At 42.6% G+C, this 18,510-nt stretch overlaps 1 protein-coding gene and 1 long non-coding RNA gene across 2 annotated transcripts in view; one reads left to right on the top strand and one right to left on the bottom strand.

Moving 5' to 3' along the window:
- The window catches only part of GALNT16 (polypeptide N-acetylgalactosaminyltransferase 16), a 221,034-nt gene extending 206,940 nt beyond the window's left edge, over positions 1–14,094 (top strand). The window contains exons 12-15 of the mRNA XM_073552166.1: positions 4,091–4,174; positions 9,824–9,965; positions 10,721–10,837; positions 13,011–14,094. Of these exons, the coding sequence (XP_073408267.1) occupies positions 4,091–4,174; positions 9,824–9,965; positions 10,721–10,837; positions 13,011–13,148 (481 nt within the window). The 3' untranslated portion in view covers positions 13,149–14,094. The remainder of the gene's footprint in view (positions 1–4,090; positions 4,175–9,823; positions 9,966–10,720; positions 10,838–13,010) is intronic.
- The window catches only part of LOC141055547 (uncharacterized), a 47,518-nt gene that overhangs the window by 6,370 nt on the left and 22,638 nt on the right, over positions 1–18,510 (bottom strand). The window contains exon 3 of the long non-coding RNA XR_012221489.1: positions 15,180–15,304. This is a non-coding gene — a long non-coding RNA (uncharacterized lncRNA). The remainder of the gene's footprint in view (positions 1–15,179; positions 15,305–18,510) is intronic.

Raw genomic sequence — 18,510 nt, 5'->3', positions numbered from 1 at the left:
ACGTGACCCCCTGCTTAAGCCAGTACATGTATGGGCCCATCTGAAGTTTGTTAGAGAGCATTTGGATTATCCAGAAGAATATTGGGAGAATGTCATATGGTCTGATGAATCCAAAGTAGAACTGTTTGGTAGAAATAAAACTTGTCGTGTTTGGCGGAGACAGAATTCTGAGTTGCATCCAAAGAACATCATACCTACTGTGAAGCATGGTGCAACATCATGCTTTGGGGCTGTTTCTCTGCAAAGTGACCAGAACAACTGATCAGTGTACATGAAAAAATGAATGGGGGCATGTATCATGAGATTTTGAGTGCAAACCTCCTTCCGTCAGCAAGGGCACTGAAGATGGAACCTGGATGGGTCTTTCAGCATGATAATGATCCCAAGCACACCGCCAGGGCAACAAAGGAGTGGCTTTTGTAAGAAGCATATGAAGGTCCTGGATTGGCCTAGCCAGTCTCCAGATCTCAACCCCAGAGAAAACCTTTGGAGGGAGTTGAAAGTCTTTGTTGCCCAGCGACAGGCCCAAAATATCACTGCTGTAGAGGAGATCTGCATGGAGGAATGGGCCAACATTCTGAAGACTTACAGAAAACGTTTGACCTCTGCCATTGCCAACAAAGAATATATAACAAAATATTGAGATGAACTTTTGTTAATAATTAAATACTTATTTTCCACCATAATTTGCAAAATAAATCTTGCCAAATCAGACAAGGTGATTTTCTGGTCTTGTTTTTACATTTTGTGGTGGTCTAGTTGTGGTCTACCTATGATGTCAATTACAGGCCTCTCATCTTTTTAAAGGGAATCTGTCACCTATTTTTTCGCATATAAGATGCGGCCACCACCATTAGGGGCTTATCTTCTAGCATTCTGTAATGCTGTAGATAAGCCCCCCATGTAACCTGAAAGATAAGAAAAACGAGTTAGATTATACTCACCGGGGGGGCGGTCCGGTCCGGGTCCGATGGGTGTTGCAGTCTGGCGCCTCCCATCTTCTAGCGATGACGTCCTCTTCTCTGCTTCCCGTCGTGGCTCTGGCGCAGGTGTACAGCTCTGCCCTGTTAAGGGCAGAGCAGAGTACTGCAGTACGCAGGCGCCGGGAAAGGTCAGAGATGTCCGGCGCCTGAAACTGCAGTACTCTGCAGCACGGTGGCTCAGTGGATAGCACTGCAGCCTTGCAGCGCTGGAGTCCTGGGTTCGAATCCCACCAAGGACAACATCTGCAAGGAGTTTGTATGTTCTCCCTGTGTTTGCGTGGTTGTTCTCCGGTTTCCTCCCACATTCCAAAGACATACTGATGGGCAATTTAGATTGTGAGCCCCATCGGGACAGTGATGATAATGTGTGCAAAACGGTAAAGCGCTGCGGAATATGTTAGCGCTATATAAAAATAAAGATTATTACTATTCTGTATGGCCCGAGGAAGATACCACTCCAGTGCAGTTGTTATATATTGGTTTGATTGTCAAAAAAATGACTTCCATCCACTTCTCACCGCATTATGTTGGAAATCTGATGTCAGCAGCTGCAACATCCACATCTTCTAGTCTGCATACACATATTGCTTCTAGTCTGCAATTGTTCAACTCGACAAGCTTTAGTGCGTAAAATGGACATAAATTGATATGGCCAGTAGGTGGCAGTGTCTTACAGCTAAGCGTATTCCTGCTCAGGTCATCATTTGTCAGTAGAAGCCTGAAGTTAGGTGGTGTGATACTGTATATTGGGGCATGTGTCTTGAGTTGCTCTGAAGGTCAAGAGACTGCACTGTCTATTGGGGAGCATGTGGGAAAGCCATTTCCTTTCTTGTTGGCATGAAGTGCAGACAGGAAATGTAATGTATGACCCTTCAATAGACTCATAGGCCACATCTGAGGCTCCATCATACCAATCATATGAACTGTACAGCTCAACATTAATCCATTTTCTATGCTTTGTCTTTATGTATTCTTGTGATGTTAATCAGTGAACAATGTTTCTTTTTCTTTTTCTAGCTATAAGCAGTGATTTTAGTTTCCTATACCAGGAGGCCAGTTTATCATCAGTTCACAGTTATTTTTTCTTCTGTGTTTTCATTACACTAACAATGCACAAAAGAAATCAGTGTATGTTCTATGAACCAGCATTTATCCCGTGATGATAATGCCATTGTTTTTTCTTGCAGAAATGTGAATAGGGTTTTAACAAATCATTCAGATGCTGCAATTTTAGCCTGCCTAAAAATTGACTCGCAGTGTGGATTTTATTAGCAGCATGTCAATTTCTGCTATGAACTGAGCATGGATTTGTTGCAGATTTACCCAATAAATTCAGTACAGAAGATATCTTAAAAAAAAACCTTTATTGATGGCATGGGGGCAAGGATATAGAGGTGGCGGGCAAGGATATAGAGGTTGCCGGGTCCTCCATTGTTAGTGCTGCTGGGGATTGATTATTCCACTATAGTAAGGGTCCCATCACACTAAGCGATGCACCAGCGATCCTGACAACGATACGACCTTGTCAGGATCGCTGGTGCCTCGCTAAATGATCCCTGGTGAGCTGTCAAATAGGCAGATTTCACCAGCGATCAGGCCCCCGAGGACGCTGGTATCCAAGGTAAATATCGGGTAACTAAGCGAGCGCTTCGCTTAGTTACCCGCTGTGTACCTTGGATACCAGCTCCCAGCGCGAGCACGCAGGTATCCAGGGTACACAGCGGGTAACTAAGCGATGCGCGCGCTTAGTAAGGGTACCGTTACACCTAGCGATGCACCAGCGATCCCGACTAGCGATATGACGCGGTCAGGATCGCTGGTGCATCGCTAGATGGTCGCTAGTGAGCTGCCACACAGGCAGATCTCACCAGCGACATCGCTGGGGTCGGGGGTCACTACTTACCTGTCAGACGCGGCGATCCTGCGTCCTCTTGCCCGGCTCCACGCGTCGCTCGTCGGCGCCACAGGAAGCGCCGCAGGAAGTGACCGACGAGGAATGGTCCAGCAGCTTCTCACGCGATCAGCGATAACCAGCGGGGGAGCGGTCGGAGGTAAGTATCACATGCAGCGATATCGCTAGCAATATCGCTATAACGTCACAAAATCGGTGACTTTACAGCGATATTGCTAGTGATATCGCAGTGTGTAACGGGGGCTTTACCCAATATTTACCCTGGATACCAGCTCCCAGCGTCTGCTTACAGCGCTGGGAGCTCACTGATCGTTGGTCTCCCGCTGCCACACGATGCGTGCTGGCCAGCGGGAGACCAACAATCAAAAAATTGCCCAGGACATTGCTGCACTATCAGCGATACCCGGCAGGGGGCCCGGTCGCTGATGTGTGTCACAGTGAGATCGCTGGCGAGATTGCTGTTGCGTCACAAAATCAGCGATCTCACTAGTGATCTCACTGTGACGGGGCCTATAGGCTTGTTGCACACTGTGTCTGTGATCGTTGCCAGAGTAAATGACTGAAAGCTTTTCTCAATGTATACTGTAATGTCTCAATATTTATTTTACTCGCTTATATATAGCGCCATTAATTCCACAGCACTTTACAGTCGTCATCATCATCACAGTCTAAGTATGTCTTTGGAATTTGGGAGGAAACCGGAGGAAAACCACACAAACACGAGGAGAACATACAAACTCCTTGCAGATGTTGTCCTTGGTGGGATTTGGACCCCAGTGCTGTAAGGCTGCAGTGCTGCGCTATAGGCAACAGTTCACCATAGAGAACCTGAAAGTGTGTTTTTTTTGGCAAATGGCCAACATTGAGCGCATGCACCAGACTGTGTCCACAAACCCAGTGTGGACTCAGCCTTATATCTACAGCAGAAGCTGTACAATTTCATGTGCATTTCCCTGCAGATTTATTTCGACTTGCTGCACAAAATGTCCACAGTAAATGGAACCCATGAGAACTTACATTAAATGTTTGAGGTTTAGTTAATGAAGCTTATTTTAGTCTCACTATTCAATTTCACCCATCACTGCCGATCTAGTGGCAGAAATGTTCACATTGCTGTATTTTTATTTTCTCGGTTATTAATAGAGAAATCAAACATTTTGCATTTTAACCATCAATATTTGTCTCCTCTCTGTAGCGTGTCTGACAGACTGGAGCTAAGAAAGAAGTTGAGCTGTAAAACATTCCAGTGGTATCTCCAGAACGTCTACCCAGAACTGAAGTAAGTCACTACCAGACCAGGGGCTCCCGTGTTGAGGGGATCAGACACACAGCCGTAGTACTGCTCTGTTTTGGACACCGCTATAGATGGGCTGCCATAAAGGTGCAGAAGACATTTTTCATGCCCATAATTTCACACGTTTTTCTTTCTTGTTTTTTTTTGGTGCTTTCTTTGTGAGTCAGGTAGAAGAAAAAAGATGAATGGTTTCTTATGCCTAAGTACGCACAGGGCCTGATTCATCAAGACTGGAGTTGTTCACACCGGTCATGATGACGAGGTGTGCTGCAGTCAAGTCAGAAGCTCCTGATTCCGGAAGAGACTCCTGATGTGCAGAGGTCTCTATGCCTCTGTCCCAAACCAGTTCTGCTCTCTTTGTCAGATCTCATAGAAAATGGCTTGAGAATGCCAAAAGTCGCATAATTTTACTGCAGCCTCCAGTTGCACCAAAATGATACCACTATCCAAAGCTTTTTACACCAGAATACTGGCGTAAAACTTTTCGTATATCAGGTCTATTGAGTTTAATTTAAAGGAGTAATTTCGGTAAAGTTCACTTCTATTTTGGGAGGTGATCAGGATCCATGTTGTATCCCCATCTATCAGCTGAGACATGCACCTGACCTATTCATTGGAGAAGGACACATGAAAGATAGCTGCCAATTGTGCACATGTCCTGGCCGGCATGCAGAGACACAAGTCGCCATCAATGAGGAGGCGAGTGGTGCTAGGATCGCATTGCACTCATCCCAATGTTAAACTATGGGGCAGCTCCCATCATCCGATTTTTTTTTCTTGCTCGTTTTATATGGGCTGAGAAAATCTCAGCATACTGCGATTGTCAGCGATTCTCGGCAAAGACTCGCCAATGCAAGTCTATGGGTGCAAGTAAAAAACGGATTACACACGGACCACAAGTGTGACTTGCGAGAAATACGCACCGGTGTCCTTTAACAACAGCCGGCAATTCATTTTGCGATACAGTAAACTCACACTGACATGTTTAACAAAGAATAGAAAGAATAGATATATACACGTCATTGAGATTATATATATATATATATATATATATATATATATACACACAGTACAGACCAAAAGTTTGGACACACCTTCTCGTTCAAAGAGTTTTCTTTATTTTCCTGACTATGAAAATTGTAGTTTCACTCTGAAGGCATCAAAACTATGAATTATCACATGTGGAATTATATAGTTAACAAAAAAGTGTGAAACAACTGAAAATATATCTTATATTCTAGGTTCTTCAAAGTAGCCACCTTTTGCTTTGATTACTGCTTTGCACACTCTTGGCATTCTCTTGATGAGCTTCAAGAGGTAGTCACCGGAAATGGTTTTCACTTCACAGGTGTGCCCTGTCAGGTTTAATAAGTGGGATTTCTTGCCTTATAAATGGGGTTGGGACCATCAGTTGTGTTGTGCAGAAGTCTGGTGGATACACAGGTGATAGTCCTACTGAATAGACTGTTAGCTGCTTTTTTCTTGCCATAATACAAATTCTAAGTAAAGAAAAACGAGTGGCCATCATTACTTTAAGAAATGAAGGTCAGTCAGTCCGAAAAATTGGGAAAATTTTGAAAGTGTCCCCAAGTGCAGTGGCAAAAACCATCAAGCGCTACAAAGAAACTGGCTCGCATGAGGACCGCCCCAGGAAAGGAAGACCAAGAGTCACCTCTGCTGCAGAGGATAAGTTAATCTGAGTCACCAGCCTCAGAAATCGCAGGTTAACAGCAGCTCAGATTAGAGACCAGGTCAATGCCACACAGAGTTCTAGCAGCAGACACATCGCTACAACAACTGTTAAGAGGAGACTTTGTGCAGCAGGCCTTCATGGTAAAATAGCTAGGAAACCACTGCTAAGGACAGGCAACAAGCAGAAGAGACTTGTTTGGGCTAAAGAACACAAGGAGTGGACATTAGACCAGTGGAAATCTGTGCTTTGGTCTGATGAGTCCAAATTTGAGATCTTTGGTTCCAACCACCGTGTCCTTGTGTGACGCAAAAAAGGTGAACAGAAGGACTCTACATGCCTAGTTCCCATCGTGAAGCATGGAGGAGGAGGTGCTTTGCTGGTGACACTATTGGGGATTTATTCAAAATTGAAGGCATACTGAACCAGCATGGCTACCGCAGCATCTTGCAGCGGCATGCTATTCCATCCGGTTTGCGATAAATTGGACCATCATTTATTTTTCAACAGGACAATGACCCCAAATTCACCTCCAGGCTGTGTAAGGGCTATTTGACCAAGAAGGAGAGTGATGGGGTGCTCCGCCAGATGACCTGGCCTCCACAGTCTGGGAACTCCTTCAAGACTTTTGGAAGACCATTTCCAGTGACTACCTCTTGAAGCTCGTCAAGAGTGTGCAAAGCAGTAATCAAAGCAAAAGGTGGCTACTTTGAAGAACCTAGAATATAAGACATATTTTCAGTTGTTTCACATTTTTTTGTTAATTATATAATTCCACATGTGTTAATTCATAGTTTTGATGCCTTCAGAGTGAATCTACAATTTTCACAGTTGTGAAAATAAAGAAAACTCTTTGAATGAGAAGGTGTGTCCAAACTTTTAGTCTACACCAAAAAAGAAAACGGATGGCACTCACTGGTTAAAATCTTCTTTATTCCAATACTTTAAAACGTCGGCATGGGGAGGATGGGAGCGGGAGTGGAAATAACGACAGCCGTTTCGCGCTGCAGTAGCGCTTCTACTCTCCAGTAGAAGCACTACTGCAGCACGAAACGGCTGTCGTCATTTCCACTCCCGCTCCCATCCTCCCTATGCCGACGTGTATTGGAATAAAGAAGATTTTAACCGGTGAGTGCCATCCGTTTTCTTTTTTGGTGTAGCCGTTGTGACTAATTGCTTTGGAGTGGCACCCCAGTTTTTGGAGCACTTCCCATAGTACGCATATTTGCAGTACCAGCTTACATAACTATTTGTGCAATGAATGAGCTTCCCGGCTGTGCGGATTAACACTTTGTTGGAGATACTCCAAACTTTTAGTCTGTACTGTATGTATGTATGTATGTATGTATGTGTGTGTGTGTGTATATATATATATATATATATATATATATATATATATTTCATAGGGTTCTACATAGCATAATAGCCGCTAAATCAATTGCCGACTTCTGTAAAATCAATACAAAACATACATATAGTAAACCATGTCATTTCATTTAGTCTTTTATATGTCTTTGACTAATAATTAGATTAGGTTAAGTGTGTAAAATTTTGGACATGTAGGTGTTAAATTAACGTGTAAATTCGTTAAAAAAAATTGCGTGGGCTCTCACAGTAATTTCTTCGCCAGACAGGGAAAGCCAGTGAGTGAGGGCAGATATTAATAGCCTAAAGAGGGACCATTGTTTTTGCCCCCCCCGGCTAAAAAATCTGCCCCCAGCCACCCCAGAAAAGGAGCATCTATAAGATGTGCCTTTACTGGCACTTAGCCTCTCTATTCCCATTGCCTTTAGCGGTGGCTCATGGGTTAATAATAATGTGTTAATGTCACCTTGCTATTGAAAGGTGACATTAAGTCGAGTTAATAATAGAGGTGTCAATAAGACACCTATGCATTATTAATCCTATAGTGTTAAAGGGTTAGAAAAGATACATACACATTAATAAAAAATTCTTTTAATGAAATAATCACAGAATTTTTGACCAAATTTATTATTCTGCTAATCCAACAGAATCCCTTGTTGTTCTGTAATAAAACAAAAAATACAAAACCAACAATATCCATACCTCTCCGCTGTTCTGTCATGTCCCCTGCTGTAATCCATCACAAGGGGTTATCTTATTTACAACAGGGATCGGTACTAATGCTGTAAACCACTGCAGAATGAATTAAATCATGACTGCGCAGGCGCTCCAGCTGACCGGGGATGAACTAATAAGCGTGGGAAAGTTTCTGAACTTTTTCCCACGCTCCTGAGTTCACTTCAAGTCAGCCGGGGACTCTGCACAGCCTCAGTGATTACCGCTGACATCACTGAGGCTGCGCGGAGTTCCCGGCTAACCTGAGGTGAACTGACAGCATGGGAAAAAGTTCAGAAACTTTCCTACGCTTATTAGTTCATCCCCGGTCAGCCGGGGCGCCAGCGCAGAGATGAATTCATTCATTCTGCAGTGGTTTACAGCGGGGCCAGTAGCATTAGCTCCGGTCCCTGTTGTAAACTAGTTAACCCCTTGTGATAGATTGCAGTGTGGGATGTGACTGAACGGCGGAGAGGTATGGATATTGTTGTTTTTTTTAAGGACAACAAGGGATTCTGTTGGATTAGCAGAATAATAAATTTGGGCAAAAACTTTGTGTGATTATTTCATTAAAAAAAATTTTAATTAATGTGTGTGTGTCTTTTCTAACTCTTTCATACTATAGGATTAATAATGGAGAGGTGTCTTTTTGACACCTCTCCATTATTAACCCAGCTTATCTCCTTTCAATAGCAAGGTGACATTAACCCATGATTATTATCCCATGAGCCACCGCTAAAGGCAATGGGAATAGAGAGACTAAGTGCCAGAAAAGGTGCATCTTTTCTGGGGTGGCTGGGGGGCAGATTTTTTTAGCTGGGGGAGGGCAAAACAATGGTCCCTTTCTAGGCTACTAATATCTGCTCTCACTCATTGGCTTTCCCTCTCTGGCAGAGAAATTACCGCGGGAGCCAACGCAATTTTTTCAACGAATTTACCCGTTAATTTTACTCCTACATGTCCAAAACTTTACACACATACACTAATCTAATTATTAGTCAAAGACATATAAAAAACTAAATGAAATGGTTTATTGTATGTAAACCACGTGTCATTTCATGTCGGGTTTTGTATTGATTTTACAGAAACTGGCAATTGATTTAGCGGCTATGTAGAACTCTATGAAATATAAATATAAATATATATATATATATATATATTTATATATATATGTGTCTCAATGACATGTGTGTATGTATATATATATATATATATGTATGTATTCTATGTGTCTATATCTATTCTTTCTTTTGTGTTTTAACCTATCATTTGGCTCCATTATATGTCCATTTTGCAAGCCGTCGAGAAAATCTCATCATACGGATGCCATACAGATGTCACACGGATGCTTAGATGCGAGAAAATTGCATCTTCGCATGACAATCGGATGACATACGGATCACTGTTCATGAAACATTTGTGCAATTCTGGTCCATGAAAAACAGACCGTATTTTTATAGGGTGTGTATTACTCCAGCATTAGACTCTATATGTACTTGTATATAAGAAAGCATCGCCTATACGGGAAATATCCCTGTCCATAGAGTACAATAATACTTGCACAGCAACACGCAGCAGCCATACAACTTTATGCTGAAGTTATACAGGTTCTTACGGACATTGTTGGGAAGTTATCAATGTATTTTCACCAGTTCTTGGCACAAACTGCACCCACCATTTTTACAAATCTTTGTGCAAAATTGTGCAAAAGGTGTAATTTTTGTGCAGAGATCGGAGTGGACATGTTCAATTTTAAGAGGTGTAGCTTTCCTCGTACGCAGCGACAATCATATTTAAAAGTTAATTGTATCACATGTAATTTTATATATTTATTACATTGTAATATTTATATATTTATAAAATAGAATTCCCGAGAAAGAAGTGATCACAGGGATTATAAAGCAGGGAGGAAATTGCTTGGAATCCCAAGGACCAGACACAGCGGGAAATACATTGGCCGGGGTTGGAAGCTGCAAGGGAACTGCAAGCACTGCACCGACCACACAGGTAAGGGAACTGCAAGCGCTGCACCGACCACGCAGGTAAGGGAACTGCATGCGCTGCACCGACCACGCAGGTAAGGGAGCTGCAAGCGCTGCACCGATCACGCAGGTAAGGGAACTGCATGCGCTGCACCGACCACGCAGGTAAGGGAGCTGCAAGCGCTGCACCGACCACGCAGGTAAGGGAACTGCAAGCGCTGCACCGACCACGCAGGTAAGGGAACTGCATGCGCTGCACCGACCACGCAGGTAAGGGAGCTGCAAGCGCTGCACCGATCACGCAGGTAAGGGAACTGCATGCGCTGCACCGACCACGCAGGTAAGGGAGCTGCAAGCGCTGCACCGACCACGCAGGTAAGGGAACTGCAAGCGCTGCACCGACCACGCAGGTAAGGGAACTGCAAGCGCTCCACCGACCACGCAGGTAAATGAGCAAAATGATCGAAGCATTAAAAGTTCAGTCCTTTATTTTGTTCTTTAAAGAAATGAAATCATCTTATAAATACCCATTTTCCTGTTCCAACATTGATTGGATTCTCCAAATTTATCTGTACTTCTTTATTGGTTCTAATGGTCATGTGGCTTCTACAGGCAAAGAGGGGAGGGAGTCAAAATGTTGGAAAGGGAAGTAAATGAGACTCGAGTGACTTTGAACAAGGGAAGGTTGTAGATGCCATAGATGTTGATGCCATATACACAGTTATGCTAGTAGAGTTGTATTTTTTAATCAATCTAATTTCTGATCTGTTTTTATTCCAGGAGTGGGCGCTCAGTGACACTTTGATCCGACAGCAAGATAAATGCTTGTCCATCACCTCATTTTCCACAGGTGCCTTGGTCATGCTTGAACCATGCAACCAGAAAGACAGCAGACAGGTGACTATCTATAATAATAAATGCCCTAAGCAGCTTCCGGTTGTAACAACTTCCGTCCAGTTGTAACCGGTGACGTCACCGCACACCTCTTTCCATGTTAACCCTCAACACACCACTCCTCCTCAACACACACACTCCTCTCACCTTTCACCATCTCCACTCACGTCCACTCACTCTTTCACTCCACATACGACCCTTTCTCTCACTCCGTCTCTCATACTCACGCCATCATCGCCGCTGATCCACGATCCCCGACATCTTCTTCCGCCGGCGCCATCCTGGATCCAGACGTCCTCCACGCCGGCGACATGTTCTTGCGGCGACGCCATTTTGGATCGGCGAAATCCCGCGATAGTCAAGATGGCGTCGCCGCAAGAACATGTAGCCGGCGTGGATGCGGTCGGGATCCAAAATGGCGTCGGCGAAATCTCGCGAGATTTCGCCAACGCCATTTTGGATCCCGACCGCATCCACGCCGGTGACATGTTCCTGCGGCGACGCTATTTTGGATCAGCGAAATCCTGCAATACTCAAGATGGCGTCGCCGCAAGAACATGTCGCCGGCAAGGACGACGTCGGGATCCAAAATGGCGTCGGCGAAAACTCGCGAGATTTCGCCGACGCCATTTTGGATCCCGACGTCGTCCACGCCGGCGACATGTTCTTGCGGCGACACCATCTTGATTATCGCGGGATTTCACGATACTCAAGATGGCGTCGCCGCAAGAACATGTCGCCGGCGTGGACAACGTCTGGATCCAGGATGGCGCCGGCGGAAGAAGATATCGGGGATCGTGGAGCAGCGGCGATGACGGCGTGAGTATGAGAGACGGAGTGAGAGAAGGGGTCGTATGTGGAGTGAAAGAGTGAGTGGAGATGGTGAAAGGTGAGTGGAGTGTGTGTGTTGAGGGTTAACATGGCAAGAGGTGTGATGCTATCGCATCCTCCCGATGCGATAGCATCGGGCCATAATCTAGTACTTCTATCATTACGATGTACAAGTTTTGTCTGACCACAGGACCCAGCCAACGTTTACACAGCAGAAAACAAAAGAAGCAGATCTTACCATTACTGAAAGAAATGACAGTTGGTGTTCATAAACTTCTATGGAACTTGTAGTAGCATATCTTTGCCTCTAGCACTTCTCTTCCTCTTCATAGATTTTTAAAAGCCCCAACTGTCATCTCATATCTTACCTTTTGATATCCTGGTCTGCATGTGTGCATGAGAAAAACCTTGACATGCATTTCATGCGTCCAGGCGATGGGTAATAAACATAATGATTTTGTTAAACAATCCAAAAATGTAAGCATGCTCACATGATTAATGTAAATGCTTACTGGAAAAATATCCACATCAATCTTAAATTTGTAAATTAAGCCTTGACAAACCTACTATTATTGCATATACATTGCTGTAAAGCAAACTTATTAATATAATAATAAAATTAGGAATTAAGGTCCTAAAGGACGAGGTGGTTTTATTTTGACTGGATTTTGGGTTCAGGATTTAGGAGAGACCAAAAGAGCCTGGGTGGGAAAGGTCGCTCCCATACTCCCAGGTCTAATACAGGCAGCAGGGTTCAGCAGTGTGTGTTGAGTTGGAGAAAGAAAGTTCATGGTGGATAGTCAATGCTAGAGACTGAGAAGTGCCTGTAACACCAAGTTGGTAAGATCATTTGTTTTACTTTGCTTACCCAGAGAAAGGCCTTTTTTATTATTCATTTGTGCTGAAGAAAGGCTGTTTTCATTTTGGAGCTATAAAGTTTATGAAGGACAAAAAAAACATTCTGTTTTGATATAAAAAGCCTGTGCGTATCCAAGCGTCTACAAGAGAGCAGAAACCCCTACACAGTGTATACCCTGATAGCATAGTGTACCTGAAATAGGACACGCAGTCTGGCCAGGTTGAATTTCTTAACTTGAGACATTTTTGGCACCATTTTGTTGTTTTTACAGTGAGTCCACAAACTGTGACCCTGATAATATTGTATTCTGCAAAATAAATAATTTGTTTGCCGTTTATATCATCTTTCTTGTCTTTCAACATAGTTTGGAAATTGTGTCACTATTGTAAAGTAAAATTTATGATCCCTTTATTGTTAAAAATTCTTTCAAACTAAGGCAGCATTACTGGTGCATGGTGTTGACTTTTATTCCTATTTTTTTTCCAGAAATGGAAGTTGAAAGGACACTTCTTACAGCACCTGAGTAGTGCAATGTGTTTGGATACTCATTCCTCCAGGGTTCTGATCAACCCTTGCCAATCAGATCTTACAAGTCAGCAGTGGGAGCTACTTCAGGCAACTTGAATGCATATCATCACAATCTTGCATGGACGTGATCCATGATGAGGGACACTGGAACATTTTATGGACCACCCAGTTTTAAACATCAAATACATAGACTCCTTGTAGGTGTTAAGACACTGCCAGACCATGGGTGGCAATACCTGATATTGTCATGGTTTTATTTTATTTTATTTTTTCAAAGGGGACCATTTGCTTCTGGATGTGGCAGACGCCTACCGTTTTTACTTTATCTTGATATCAAATTTGGTATTCTGGTCCCTTAATTTTCTGTTTTCAGCAAGTTTACTTATTCTTTGCACAGTAAGTACAGATGTGATGTTCTTAAAACCAGTTACGTTATTTAAGGCTACCGGAATCTTTTCATCTTTAAAGTAATATAGCCATGTTACTTCTTGACGTGTAGTAAGTGATGTTACCGATCATCTAATTTTTAAAGACTTTCGAACAGCCAGGGACGTGATACCTCACATTTGTGTGTCAGAGGCCATGTGAATGGATCCGAAATCTAGAGCTGCACAGATATTGTCTTTTGACGATGTAAAACGAATGACCTTTCTGTATGTTCAATCTCTGCTGGGGTTCATCATACATGTAATTCTAAATGTTAAAGGCTCAGACATCCAACCCTCTGATACTTGGCTCTGCATGTCAATAAAACATGAGGGAGTTGTAGCTCTAGCTTTAATAGTTTTGTGTTACTGTGTATACGACCGAGCTGATTGTCTTAGACGTTAAATATTATTGCGTTAATTTTCAATGGAAACACAACATGAAAGACAGCGGTATTTTGTAAAAATCTAATGTTAACTTATTGTTTGCAGTTCCTCTGCATTGTTGACTTCATGACCCATTTGGTCACTGATTGGCTCGTTATCAAAGAAGTCAAGGGTGCATAGGAATAGCCGTTCTCACAAAAATAAATAAATTTGAAATATATATAATTTTAGCTACATTTTTGAACTGTCATTGTGTTTAAGATAGTTTATAATTTGTGTCAAAATATGCGTCTCATATTTTGACCATTCAGTACGAGCTTATGCGCAAAACTCAAACTTAATTGACCAATGTGTTATTAGTATAATTCCTTTAGTAGAAGCTGTTTTATCATGATAAACGCACACAGGCAATTTAATACCTGTGCACTGAAAATCTGGCTACATGGTGGGTTATCTGTATTTTTTGACAGATACTTTTTAGCTTTATGACAAAACATAGAAATAGAAAAAATGGACACAGATGAACAAGTCTGTGATAAGCCATCTGTATTTGGTTTATTTTCTTTCAACCCTTTTTTCATATAAATCTAATGCGCTCATCAAAATTCATATTACCGTAATTTTAAAGTTTAATCGCATCCAGCAAGCAGTAAACTGATCTGTTACAAATGAAAGATAGACAGTGAGCGTATGGTATAAGCAGCTCAGATTCCAACGCATTGAATATATACTGTATATCCCAGTACATTCACTCCTAACTCCATGATAACCCAAGAACTACTCACTCCCACCACCAGTCATTTATACATGCCCACTGGACACCTGATTTCTGGTAGTTTATGGCTTTCAGGAGTGTGGTTTACAGAACAAAAGGAGCAGAACTATTAAATTTTATATTTAATCCAGAACCGAACAATAGGCAGTGTTTATTAAAAAAAAAAAAAAAAAAGATTTTTTACAAGGGGGACAAAACAATACAGCATATACAATTACAAAAAATAAAGAGGATTAACAAAAGAAACTAACGACCTGACGTCACCACAATGGCTTCAGATTTATTGAGGGAGGCATCTACAGTGAACTGTGCCTCTAAATACTGACAAATGATCCAGACTCAGGTTCTGCTTTTTATTTATTTTATTTATTTAGCTCCTAAGTTACAGTGCACCCACACACCTCCCCCTTGATCACATCTAAAAGGGCGTCAGGCTGGTTTTCAGAGAACTGAGATTCCCATCATTCACAATACCTTCGCTCCTGATGGTCACAGGTGCTTGATATCTACTGTACGTAATATTTTTTATCGTGATTTTACCTTTTCATAGATGGCTGACAACAGCCATGCCATGTTTCCTATCTGGCCATTATTCAGTTGGAGGGATTCTGGTCATTGCCCAGCGACGGGAAAACATGCTTTGTGTTCGCCACTTCATCACGTTTCTGAAAATATGATTTACCTATTAGACACAGTTCATGCTAACCACCCTTCTTAATTTCTAATAAGCAGAAAACAGGATTCCAGATCTTTCCGCTTTATTGAAGTCTTATCTCGGTCGTAAATGTGCTTCACATTACTGATGCAGGGCTTCACATGTGTTAGGGCGGTTTCACATTGGCGTTTCAGGGTGCAGCGACGGCCTGCGCACGGCCGCCGCTAAGCCCTGCCCCTGTCGCGCAAGAGGTTGCGTTTGGTGCTGGTCGGCGCACCGTCAAAAGGACGCATGCGCCGCCAAACGCATACTGCGCACGGCCTGTGTCCCCAGTGATAGGGGACGCAGGACGCATGCAGCGTAATGCGCCGGTAGGCGGAGCTACCGGAGGAGGCGCGACAGGGGTGGGGCTTAGCGGCGGCCGTGCGCAGGCCGTCGCTGCACCCTGAAACGCCAATGTGAAACCGCCCTAACACATGTGAAGCCCTGCATCAGTAATGTGAAGCACATTTACGACCGAGATAAGACTTCAATAAGACGGAAAGATCTGGAATCCTGTTTTGTACATATATAATAGTACATTCTCTTTCAGTCATAGGAGTGGCGCTTCATTTAAATTCATTTGCCGGTTTGAGAAGCCCACGCACTCTGATTAGGGTGCGCCAACGTCACAGGAATCTGCTCTTAAATTTTGCACTTGGGCAGTATCGAGCAACTCCCCGCGCATGCACACTGTATCTGGGTGTATCTCATACCAAACTTCATCGACTGTGCGCATCCGCTGGAGTCTGCTGCAAGCCATAAGCTCTGTAACCACGCTCGACGCAAGATTTTAGAGTACATTCCTGTAATATCGGTGCTCCCCGTAACACCGACATTCCTGTAATGTCGGTGCTCCCTGGAACACCAATCAGAGTGCATGGAGGTCGACAATATGACAAACCTGTGGCAAAAAAATGAAGCTCCACCCCAATGACTGAAAGAGAAGAGAAGGTACTATATAAGTATACAAAGTGATTTTTGGAGATGATTACGGCGCCGCTTTGATTGAAAACCACTTGTTAGTGATGCATACTGTGACAGGTTTGCTACTTAATGACCATGCCAATTTTTACAATTCTAACCACTGTCAATTTATGGCAATTTATGAGGTTATAACTCTGGAACATGTTAACGGATCCTGCTGATTCTGAGATTGTTTTTTCGTGACAGTGTTCCTTTTAGTGGTAAAATTTCTTTGATATGATTTGCGTTTAATTTATGAAAAAAAAACAAATCTGGCGAAAATTAAAAATTTTGCAATTGTCAAACTTTTAATTTTTATGCCCTTAAATCAGAGAGATACTCTACAGTTCAAAAGTTTAGGGTCATTTAGAAATTTCCTTATTTTTGAAAGAAAAGCACAGTTTTTTCCAATGAAGCTAGCGTTAAATGATTCAGAAATACACTCTATACATTGTTAATGTGGTAAATTACAGAAAATACCCAAAAGTGAACCATTCTAAAAAACCGCACCCATCAAGGTGCTCAAAACCACATTCAAGAAGTTAATTAACCCTTTACATGCTTCACAGGAACTGAAGCAATGTGGAATGAAAAAATGAACATTTACAGTAACTTTTTTTCACACACACTTTAATTCAGAACCAATTTTTTTATTTTCACAGTTGTAAAAAGAGAAAATGAACCACAAAATTTGTTGTGCAATTTCTCCTGAATATGTCGATACCCCACTTGTGGGGGTAAACCACTGGGCGCACGGCAGAGCTCGGAAGGGAAGTACCGTTTGAGTTTTTCAATGCAGAATTGGCTGAAATTGAGATTGGACGCCATGTCACGTTTGGAGAGCCCCTGATGCCTAAACAGTGGAAACCCCCCACAAGTGACACCATTTTGGAAACTAGACCCCCCCAAGGAACTTATCTAGATGTGTGGTGAGCACTTTGAACCCCTAAGTGTTTCACTAAAGTTTATAATGTAGAGCCGTGAAAATAAAAAATCGTTTTTTTCACGAAAATGCTATTAGCCCCTTATTTTATATTTTCACAAGGGTAACAGGAAAATTTGGACCCCAAAAGTTGTCCAATTTGGTCTGAGTATGCTGGTGCCCCATATGGCCTGTTTCACACTTCGGTTTTTGACCATCAGTCAAAATCCGCCGATTTTGCAAAAAAACGGATCCGCCATTTTTTTTGGTGGATCCGTTTTGTTCCCCATTCCCTTGCATTACCGGCGGATCTTGACGGATGGCCGTCCGTTGGATCCGTTTTTTTGCGGATCCGTCAATTTTTTTGCGTCCGCCGGGATGCCTGGACGGACTATGTAACGTTTTTTGTAGTGCAGGATCCACATTTTGATACAGTGCATGCCCGGAGGAATGAAGTCAGGAGGAAATTTAACCCTGAAATCATTTCTGGCAGACACAGAAAAATTCTCTCTCTCTCCTCTCTTTCCGGGCAGCGGTTCCTTTAAAATTCTTCATTCGGCGGATCCGTAAAAAAACGGATCCGGTGGCATCCGTTCACATCAGTTAGGAACGCATCTGCTTTCCGCCTTTTTGGCGGATTTTAACTGACACAAAAAACTGAAGTGTGAAACAGGCCTAAGTGGGAGAAAACAACTACTCTTTGGGCACACGTCGGGGCTCGGAAGGGAAGTAGTGACGTTTTGGAATGCAGACTTTGATGGAATGGTCTGCGGGTGTCATGTTATGTTTACACAAAAATATACAAAATATAGCTAGCTCACCAGCAACCACCGCAGAAACCTCGGAACTTCGACCTGACAGACGTGGAATCCATAGAGAAAATGAGATGAGTAGTTCCAGCTGCGTTAAAACGTAATGACTTGCTTTATTTCTTCTCATTAAAAACAAATGGTCAGATGACAAATTCACTCTCCAGGACTACTGCCAATACACATGGGACAAGCTTTACGCGCTTCGATCTATGCGATCTTTATCAAAAGCCATGTCCATTCTTCCGACACAGAGTTCTATATAGAAAGAACTAACCACTAGTATTGCAGTATTAAATCACATGACAAACACACATGTGAAATCAGAAAGAACAAACATAAAAATCCAAAAGAACGTTTAAAAAAGCTGTTGCTTACGCCTTATCCAAATTATAAACACATTAGTTTAATTATAATGAAGCGCTAAATCATTGTGCTTATTTAAGCCATGTGGAAATCTTGTGTTTAAACGATATATCC

This window comes from Dendrobates tinctorius, unplaced genomic scaffold, assembly GCF_039654945.1.
Source record: "Dendrobates tinctorius isolate UK_male_01 unplaced genomic scaffold, ASM3965494v1 ptg000186l, whole genome shotgun sequence".
Lineage (NCBI taxonomy): Eukaryota > Metazoa > Chordata > Amphibia > Anura > Dendrobatidae > Dendrobates > Dendrobates tinctorius.
The sequence above is the reverse complement of the archived record's forward strand: the minus strand, read 5'-3'. Positions and strand labels throughout refer to the sequence as shown.